General features: G+C 39.7%; 2 protein-coding genes across 5 annotated transcripts in view; one reads left to right on the forward strand and one right to left on the reverse strand.

The window, feature by feature from the left end:
- LOC307264229 (ubiquitin carboxyl-terminal hydrolase MINDY-1-like) overlaps positions 1-6,602 on the forward strand; it is an 18,724-nt gene extending 12,122 nt beyond the window's left edge. For 2 of the 3 annotated variants that reach the window (XM_080045541.1, XM_080045542.1), the window contains one exon: positions 431-2,679. In XM_080045541.1, coding sequence (XP_079901667.1) covers positions 431-499 — 69 coding nt within the window. In that variant the 3' untranslated portion in view covers positions 500-2,679. Of the gene's footprint in view, positions 1-430; positions 2,680-6,520 lie in introns of those variants that run through there. The other variant, XR_013845305.1, reaches the window with a different exon arrangement.
- The window catches only part of LOC307264227 (phosphatidylinositol 4-kinase beta-like), a 57,419-nt gene that overhangs the window by 22,540 nt on the left and 24,879 nt on the right, over positions 1-10,000 (reverse strand). The window contains exons 17-18 of one of the 2 annotated variants that reach the window (XM_080045538.1): positions 9,335-9,455; positions 8,854-9,048 (exon numbers count right to left, since the gene is read on the reverse strand). The exons of the other annotated variant lie outside the window; for it this stretch is intronic. Of the exons in view, the coding sequence (XP_079901664.1) occupies positions 8,867-9,048; positions 9,335-9,455 (303 nt within the window). The 3' untranslated portion in view covers positions 8,854-8,866. Of the gene's footprint in view, positions 1-8,853; positions 9,049-9,334; positions 9,456-10,000 lie in introns of those variants that run through there. 2 annotated transcript variants of the gene reach the window in all.

Raw genomic sequence — 10,000 nt, forward strand, 5'->3', positions numbered from 1 at the left:
AGCTAAGGGCGCCCCCTTGCATTCACACTTCTGCCCCTTCTCCCCCCGCGACGTTCTAAAACCGTCTCAATGCAAGTCGTTGCGAGACAAATCTTTGGTCTGAACTGGGCTCAACACTCCACGATTCATAAAGGATATAAAGTATAGAATAAGAATGTATAAGAATAAAGGCCGACGATCTGATTCATGAGGCCACAAGCTTTTCATTTGGAAGCGTACTTACACACTTTTTCAGCTTTTCATGATCAATAGTAATCCCACCTCTGCATGTTTATATCTGTGTTCTTTTAACATCTTGTTTACTTTGCATTATTACATGAAAACAAATGATCCATGGACCTTGTGATGTCGTTGTGATGTCGTTGTGATGTCATTGTGATGTCGTTGTGATGTCATTGTGATGTCATTGTGATGTCGTTGTGTTCCACAGGCCAGAGCTCAGGGGTCACAGGGCGGAGCCAGGAGGAGAGACAAGGACTCAGACTGTGTCATTCTATAGACACAACAACAACTCCCCTAAACACACACTCTGATACACACACTCTGATACACACACTGATACACACACACTCTGATACACACACAGAGACACACACACACACTGATACACACACACTCTGATACACACACAGAGACACACACTGATACACACACACTCTGATACACACACAGAGACACACACACACACTGATACACAGATACACACACTCTGATACACACACTCTGATACACACACACACAGACAGACACACAGACACACACTGATACACACACTCTGATACACACACAGAGACACACACTGATACACACACACACTCTGATACACACTCTGATACACACTCTGATACACACACTCTGATACACACACAGAGACACACTCTGATACACACACTCTGATACACACACACACACACACAGACACACTGATACACACACACTGATACACAGACACACTCTGATACACACACTCTGATACACACACTGATACACACACTCTGATACACACACAGAGACACACACTGATACACACACACACACACTCTGATACACACACACACACACAGACAGACACACTGATACACACACACACACTCTGATACACACACAGAGACACACACTGATACACAGATACACAGACAGCCAGGCAGACAGACACGGATACACACACAGTAACATACACACACTGACAGAAAGATACACTGATATATACACACACACAGTAACGCACACACTGATACACACACACACACAATCAGTAACATACACACACAGACAGACAGACAGACAGACACACTAATACACACACACACACACTGACACACAGACAGACAGACAGACAGACAGACAGGCAAACAGACACACAGTGATAAATGCACCAATGTAAGCACACATACACACACACACACACACACACAGTAACATACGAACACTGTAACAAAGATACGCTCGCACACACTGATATATGCACGCACACAAAGACAGACAGTAACATACATGCACGCACGAGCACGCACACACACAGAGTAACATACAAACATACACACACCTACAGAGACAGATACACACAGACACACACACACACACACACACACACACACACACACACACACACACACACACACACACACACACACACACACACACACAGCTCGATGCCAAACCCCAGTGCTTTGTTTAACGGTTTGTAAATTTGTAAGAAATGACGGTAAAGTCTGGAAGGAGTCCGAGTTGTGAAGGTTCAGAATGTGAAACTTCTTCTGATCAATAAATCATTTAATTATGTTCAATAAATCATGGATCACATAACTTCTTTAACCTGAAATAAAACTGAGGTTGCGTTCCGAATCGCATACTTTCTACTATATAGTATGGTAGAAAAAAGATTAGGATGTCCCGATTCTTGTGGCCAGATTTAGGATGGTTAGAAGTACCCGGATGTCCTACTTCATGCGGCCAAGATTGTTAGTGATGAAAACGGCATCCTATTTGGGCGATTCTGACCCACAATCCGGTGCGCACGTGAAGTGACGCCACATCGACGAAGCCTCCGTATGAAAACAAACGGGGATGAGACGGATATAAAAGCAAGAGGCAAGATCAAGGCGCAATGTTATGATGAAATAAGAGAGTAAAAGTATGTCCCAATAGTATGCCTACTGCATCCTAACTAGATTCTTTTTATCGTCGGATGTAGTATGTAGAATAGAAAAAAGAAAGAGGAGGAGATTCGGAATGCAACCTTAAATTAAAGCTAATTTTTGACTAAACCCCAAGTTGTAACCGAGATGTTTGGTTGGATGTTTCCTCTAGTTAAAGGTGCTCTGAGGAACTTTCAGTGTGTGTTAATTCTAGCTCCCCCTTTGGACAAAAGCAGTAGTGTTTTTACCACGCCAGCTGTTGTTCCTGGGTGAGCGTATACCCATGACAAAGGCATTAAGAAAAACTATATAAAAAAAAATAGCATTCTTTGCACTGATGGTCTCGTTTGCTGTTACATGTAATTCATGATCATCAGAGGAAAGGTGAGACTGTTTCAGAAATATTTAAAAGTTCCTCGTAGCGACTTTAAATAACTTTTTAAATATGGTTTCTGGTTTCAAAGCCACGGTGGAAAACAGTTTATTCCGTTAACGTCTTAAAAATGAATTATAAAATCTACGATGTTTCTACTGCGCTGCTCTGGTCAAGCTTCATATTTAATGTCATGATGTTAAATTGTCAATAAAAGCTAAAAAAAATAATAATTGTTTGTTTTGATTATTTGTATTTTTACAAGGTTTTCAAGTGACACCAAGTTTCCTTAGCAAAATGCTCAAGTGTTTTGTTGTTCATATGTTGTTAACTGTCTTATTTAAAGCACTTACATCAACTAAACTTTCCATAATCATTCTCAGCACTATTCTGAAGGTTATTACAGAAGGATTTGTTCATGTGTTGTTCACTGTCTGATTTATGAGACATGTTCCTCTTTTAAACATGATGAAAATGCATTTTTTTAGGACCTGCTATGGTATTTTTTGATTAATAAAATGTAAAAAGGCTGTATCCAAAATCTATTCTGTAATAAACATTGGCAAAGTTTTAATGATGATATTTTATAAGTTAAAATCGTTAAAACTGACTTACAAATTGTTGTATTAAATAATAAGGGGGCGACTGTGGCTCAGTTGGTAGAGCGGGTCGGCTGATGATCAAAGGGTTGGAGGTTTGATCCCCGCTCTGCCACCTGTGTCATGGTTGTTGTGTCCTTGGGCAAGACACTTCACCCACCTTGCCTCGTGTGAATGTCGATAGTTAGCCTGCTATCGGTGTATGAATGTGTGTGTGAATGGTAACGTGGGAAAGGAAAACAGGTCTCCCTTGTAAATGAGTCTTCGGTCTCAATGGGATTTACCTGTATAAATAAAGGTTAAAAAAATAAATAAATAATAAAATCATTAATAACTCATTCATAATTTCTTTATCAGATTCTGATGAAATTCTAAAGGTTAAACACACAGAAGAATCTTGAACAAACGACAGGACACCATTTTGTTTTCAGGATAAATGCACTTTAAGTTCAGAGAGATTTTCACATTGGAACGTAGAATGTGTCGGAGGAATGAACCAAGGCAATGACGGGTTCTCTTAAAGACACAGGGACGCGTTTCAATAATGTCGTTTTCCTCTCCAAAATCCACTCGGAAAAAAACACTCCCTGCGTTCCAATCCCCTTACTCTTTCTTTTTACTACACTACATACTAAAGTACAGAAGAGTTTTAGTCTTTTTACTACACTACATACTAAAGTACAGAAGAGTTTTAGGGCCACAGACAGGAGAGAGAAAAAAAATCAGATAAGGAAGATTTTTTTTCATTATGTCGAGAAATGTCAAGAATAAAGACAAATACTCCAAAATGCTATTGGAGTTAGTGGGGCATTTATGTATTTTCAGCATACTACAATTGACGTGCACGTATTGGGGACATCCTAAATCTTTTTCTGGAGTACTAAATAGTATGGAAGTATGGGGATTGGAACGCAGGGACTATTTAAGCAGATTTTGTGTTAAGAAATGTATCTAAAATAAAATAAAGATACATAGACAATAGCAGTGGTTTTAGGTATTTAAATTCCACTTTAGATTTTAGCCCAAAATATTGATTTTCATCCCAAAAATTGAACTATAAAATAATTCGTCAATTTGAGTAATCATTATTATTTTGGTATGATGTAAGAGAGGAAAACATTTAGTAGGCTATTGAAACTCGCCCTGAAGTATGGAAGCCCCAAACGGACAAAAATCATACATTTGATTTCTTCTGTTTTCACAATATGAAAAGTTAATTTGAGTTGTTTCGCAGAGATAACAAAGATAACTTAATGTTTTGGTCTTTTTATAACTGACAGAGGACTTCGACACTCCTATAAACGGTGTAAAAAAAAGTGTAATTTTTGCATTCTTTTGTGCTTTATTATTAATTTAACAAAATGAATGCCATGATTTTAGCAAAATAAAAAGTTTGTGATGTATGTCTGTACAAATAATTTTTTTTCCAAGCCACACAAATACAAAAGCAAAAAATTTCAAGATACCAAAAAAAAAAATGTAACCCATAATCTTGGCAAAACAACAGTTTTTCCTAGTGACAATGACAAATTTATTTCGGTAAAACAAAACAAAATTGAAGGAGAATGAATGAAAAATGTATCAGAAAAACCCCCAAGATTCAACGGTAAGTCGACTATGTTAATTCAAAATCGCCTTAGAAAAAAATGTATCCAAATTTCTCGGTAAAACAAAAAAATTGTAATTTCAAGATAACGTCAAACTGTTGGCTATCAGTGTTCTCTACGAAACAACTCAAATGACCTTGTTCTACCTGAAAAACCACAGATAATAAAATGCATCGTCCCATGTCCCTCTGAGGCTTCCATACTTAAGTAAATCAAATGGTTTTATATGTAAAAGCACTTTTTCGTCCCCCTCCCTCCGTTGCATTGATAAAGAGTTTCGTACCTTCTGTACGTCACAAGGCATCGAGTCATCGCACAGGAACACTACAGTTCATTTACACACAATGTACATATTCACAAGTCATACAGAAGAGTGTGTGTGTGTGTATATCAGTCTTTCTGTGTGTGTGTGTGTGTGTGTGTGTGTGTGTGTGTGTGTGTGTGTGTGTGCGTGTGTATATCAGTCTTTCTGTGTGTGTGTGTGTGTATATCAGTGTGTGTGTGTGTGTGTGTGTGTGTGTGTGAGTCTCTGTGTGTGTATATGTCTGTCTGTCTGTCTGTATAAATCAGTCTTTCTGTGTGTGTGTGTGTGTGTGTGCATGTGTGTGTGTGTATATCAGTGTCAGTCTGTGTGTGTGTGTGTGTGTGTGTGTGTGTGTATCAGTCTGTGTCTGTGTGTGTGTGTGTGTGTGTGTGTGTGAGTATTTTTGCGATTTAAGTTGCGATTCTGGTAAACTTTTAGTCGCAGCTCGAGCGAGAGAAAGTAGCATCGGAGCTAACGGTTAGCATGACATTAATAACACACACACACAAACAATGTGCTTTCTCCTTCAATAGCAGTGGTTCAATAGACACACACACACAAAATAAACATTAGAACAGATGAACGTCCAACTGTTAGTCACACGAAAATAACATAATATATATTGGCTGTATTCCAGTGAGAAGCTTGAAGAATAATTTTTACATTTACAAAGTCGCTAAGAAAAGCTAACGAAACAAGCAACTAACTGTAGGCTACGCACAAGCATACAAACTAGAACTGGGATTAGGATTAACAAACGTTTTAAAACTGGGGTGGAGGATTTGGGGAGAAAATGGCAGTTGGGATAGAGATTTGAATCCAAATACCTCAACCGCTCCACTTGTTCTCTTTGGTCCCTCCCCTATGGTCCCTCCCTGACACGCTCTACACCAACAAAATCGTGCCAAAGTGAATTGACAGTCCCAACAACCAATAAGAACAGAGAATCGGAGCCTTGCTCTGATTGGTCAAAGTGTACAGCTCATGTTAACTTTGACCAATCAGAAATCATATACCCCAGCTTTAACTGAATTTAATAGTAGAAAAATTGGTAGTTAAACTGCAAAAACATTGTGCTAACTTGAAGCTAAATAGCAAGTTCATTGTAAACCAGATTTCATATAAATAGGTTCAGAATCAACCGAGTTACAGTCAATTTTGTAGTGAAAAGTCGGCATTTCTCCCGTACAATTTCTGCCAGCGGACTTCTTTTTTTTCGCGTATTTTATGTAGTTTGTCCCAGTGGTGTAGCCGTAGATAGCCGTCAAAGATGGCGGCCGTTCTGACCAGTTTACAGGCTCATTTTCCGAAATTTTAAAATAAAATGATTTCGATTATTTGTTGTGTTCTTAGTATTTTAATCTCTTTTAATGTCTCTCAGGCGAAAACGCAGTATTTTCTTTAACTTAAACAATATGTTTATACTCATGTTAAAAGCTGCTCTGAGGAACTTTCAGTGTGTGTTAATTCTAGCGCCCCCCTTTGGACAAAAGCGGTAGTGTTTTTACCACGCCAGCTGTTGTTCCTGGGTGAGCGTATACCCCATGACAAAGGCATTAAGAAAAACTATATAAAAATAGCATTCTTTAGCACTGATGGTCTCGTTTGCTGTTACATGTAATTTATGATCATCAGAGGAAAAATGAGACTGTTTCAGAAATATTTAAAGTTCCTCGTAGAGACTTTAAGATCACTGGAATTAAGCCGTGAAAGTGTTTTAAGTGTTAAATTCAGACGATAACAAATATGTCTGTTTTTAGTGGGAAAAAAAGCATTCACATATTTAGGAAAACTTTCTGTCAGCCAGAAATAATTCCGCAGTTTAATCTCAGGAATGTCTGTCTCCAGGGCAACGATTTAAAGTCACACTGTGTAGTTTCAGAGGAGAGGAGGGGGGTTTGTTTACATCCACAGAGCCTGCAGTGAGTTTTCTAAACATATTTACTCTACATGTAATTCTTAGTATTGAATAATTCTATCATCATAAATCAAGTTATCTTGAGGAACCTGGAACCAAACGTAAGACTAGAATATGTTTGTAAACCAAACTGTGGGCCCTGCTGCTGTAAACAACAACAACAGTGAAACAGTAACTTTTCAGGAAGCTTTCTAACTTCCAACAGTGTTCCAGGGATCTACATTTTTCCTGTGAGGAAAGTTTGTTTATTCAGTTATGGAGAATATACCTTAGAAAATGTTTCACTTCTCTGACACACACAAAGTTACACACTGCAGCTTTAAATGTAAATATATAAACGATAGCAGACACAGTTAGAGGAACATGGCGTCAACACTGTAGAGTTTGTTATTGTTAGCATATTTAAGTGTTAAAGGTGCAGCCAGTGATTCTGGAGAACGCTTGTTACTATTTTTTTTTTTTGTCAAAATCAGTAAATATCTCCTCATGATCCGCTACCTGTCTGTACTGTGTGTGTGCGCTGAAAAGTGTTAATACACGGCCTAGGCTCTGTAAACTGGTATGTTGCTAGCTTGACAGGTAGTGGATCATGAGGAGATATTCACTGATTTTGACAACAAGCGTTCTCCAGAATCACTGACTGCACCTTTCAAGTTTCAGCAAAAAAAAATCTCGTTCTGAAATTGCACGCGGACCTTCAGTTAGACGGTAGAGAACATGTAAGTTAATCACAGACAAACAGGCACATTAAACTAACTGATGAATTAACGTTTTTTTTTTAAAATCGGTTATTTTGTTGACACAAACGTCAACACACAAAGGAATTCTGCTGGAAGTGTAAACTGCTCTCAGACGCCATCTTGAATATTTCAGTCGTTTCTTTACGAGTTTATTTTTCTCTCGGAAAATCCAGAGAGAAACATTTAGAATTTTGTGCTTTTTATGACTTTTCACATGATCTTGAATCGGTTATAACTTTAAAACTAAGACTCTATTCCCGCCAAACAACACCTCTTTCTATCATCATATTTTAAATCGAGCTATTTAATTTTTTTGTTCCCCTCAAAAGCGGACCCTATATAATATTCCATCGTAAAATGTATTTTTCAGGATGTATAAACTGACGTGGAAAAGTCTAATTCTTCCCAGCTGCCTTTGAACGCAGCAAAACAAAACTGAATTCAAAGTTTAAGCCAGTAGATTCCAAAATGGCCGCTGAATCGCAACCAACCAATCAGCTGTTAGTAAAAGGGTGTGATGGCATCGGCGTAGTTGGTCACATGATGTCGTTGGAATGCGGTGATGTCACGGTGATGTCACATATTGAATCGAGTCGCAGAGAGTTTGATGGTGAGCGTCCGCCATCTTGTTATAAAGTTATAAACCTTAAAATGGCGACCTGCAAATTAAATCCTGTAAAAATACCATCCAGTAATCAGCTGTTAGTAAAAAGGACGGTTGATTCCGTTTGGAATGCGGTGACGTCTCATGATTCCGTACGGCTTGGTGGTTATAACCTTCCAACCAATCGGCTGCTAGTAAAGTAAAAGATGTCATCGTTGTCATTGGTTTAGTTGGTCACATGATCCCGTACTGGAATGAGCGACCTCATGTGTATCACGTTATAACCTTCCAACCAATCGGCTGCTGGTAAAAGATCTGATATATTGGAACACGGTGACGTCACAGGTCACATGGTCAGGGTCAGGTCACATGATGCCATTGGTGAGCGACCTCATCGATCACGTGGTGCCGTTGGTGACATCACAGGTCACATGGTGCCGTTGGTGACGTACTGGAATGAGTGGTACAGCTTGGTGGTGTATCAAGTTATAACCTTCCAACCAATCGGCTTGTAGTAAAAGATCTGATGTCATCGTTGTCATTGGTTTAGTTGGTCACATGATCCCGTTGGTGACGTCACAGGTCACATGATGCCGTTGGTGACGTACTGGAAGGAGTCGTAGAGCTTGGTGGTCAGGGAGCGCACCGAGCCGTCCACCATCGTCTCCACCAGAACCTGCAGCTGCTCCTCGGTCAGAGACATGTGGAAACGCTCCTTCAGCCCTCTGATGGTGCTGCTGCCATGGAAACAGGCCAGGTGGGAGCCTGGGGGGGGGGAGGGGCGGGGGAGGGCAATACAGAGAACAGAAAAAAAATATTATTCTAGAGCTTTTTTTTCTTTTCTTTTTTTTTTTTAAATATAGAAGTTATTTTGGCCGACCCGGGTCTGCTGTGAAGAGGACAGACAGACAGACAGACAGACAGACAGACAGACAGTGTGTGTGTGTGTGTGTGTGTGAGTGAGTGAGTGAGTGAGTGAGTGAGTGAGTGAGTGAGTGAGTGAGTGAGTGAGTGAGTGAGTGAGTGAGTGAGAGTGTGTGTGTGTGTGCACCTTGCTGCATTATCTCCACTATCTGCAGAACTTTCTCCATGTGTTTGCGAGCGGCGATGATTCCCTGCAGCATCAGCATCTTATAGTAGATGAACATGTCTCCATCCAAACCGCCCATCACCTGGGGGGGAGAGGGAGAGAGGGAGGGAGGGAGAGGGAGGGAGGGAGAGGGGGAGAGAGGGGGGGAGGGAGGGAGGGAGGGAGGGAGGGAGGGAGAGAGAGGGAGGGAGAGGGGGAGGGGAGAGGGAGGGGGGAGGGAGGGAGGGAGGGAGGGAGGGAGCGACAGAGAGAGAGAGAGAGAGGGAGAGACAGGCAGAGAGAGAGAGAGACACACACACACACAAACACACAAACACAGTTAAACATACAATCAGTTTCACTGTAATCTTAAACTGCAATTCATCTTTTACTTGCAGACATAAATAATCCAATGTTAATTTCATTACCAATAACTCAGATGAAACATTTTCTTTAACAATCTTTTTTATGTTAAGTTGACGATCTTAAACCTGCAGTGTGTAGAATTTTGGGTTTTATTTCCTAGCAGATTTTGTAGAAAATAATTATAATATCCATAAGTACATTTAGTTTAGTGCATAATAGCTGATTTTTTTTTTTTTTTTTTTCCTTAGAAAGGGTCTCATATATGTCCATATTTCTGCATAT

The sequence above is a fragment of the Ammodytes marinus genome, assembly GCF_949987685.1.
Source record: "Ammodytes marinus genome assembly, chromosome: 17".
Classification (NCBI taxonomy): domain Eukaryota; kingdom Metazoa; phylum Chordata; class Actinopteri; order Uranoscopiformes; family Ammodytidae; genus Ammodytes; species Ammodytes marinus.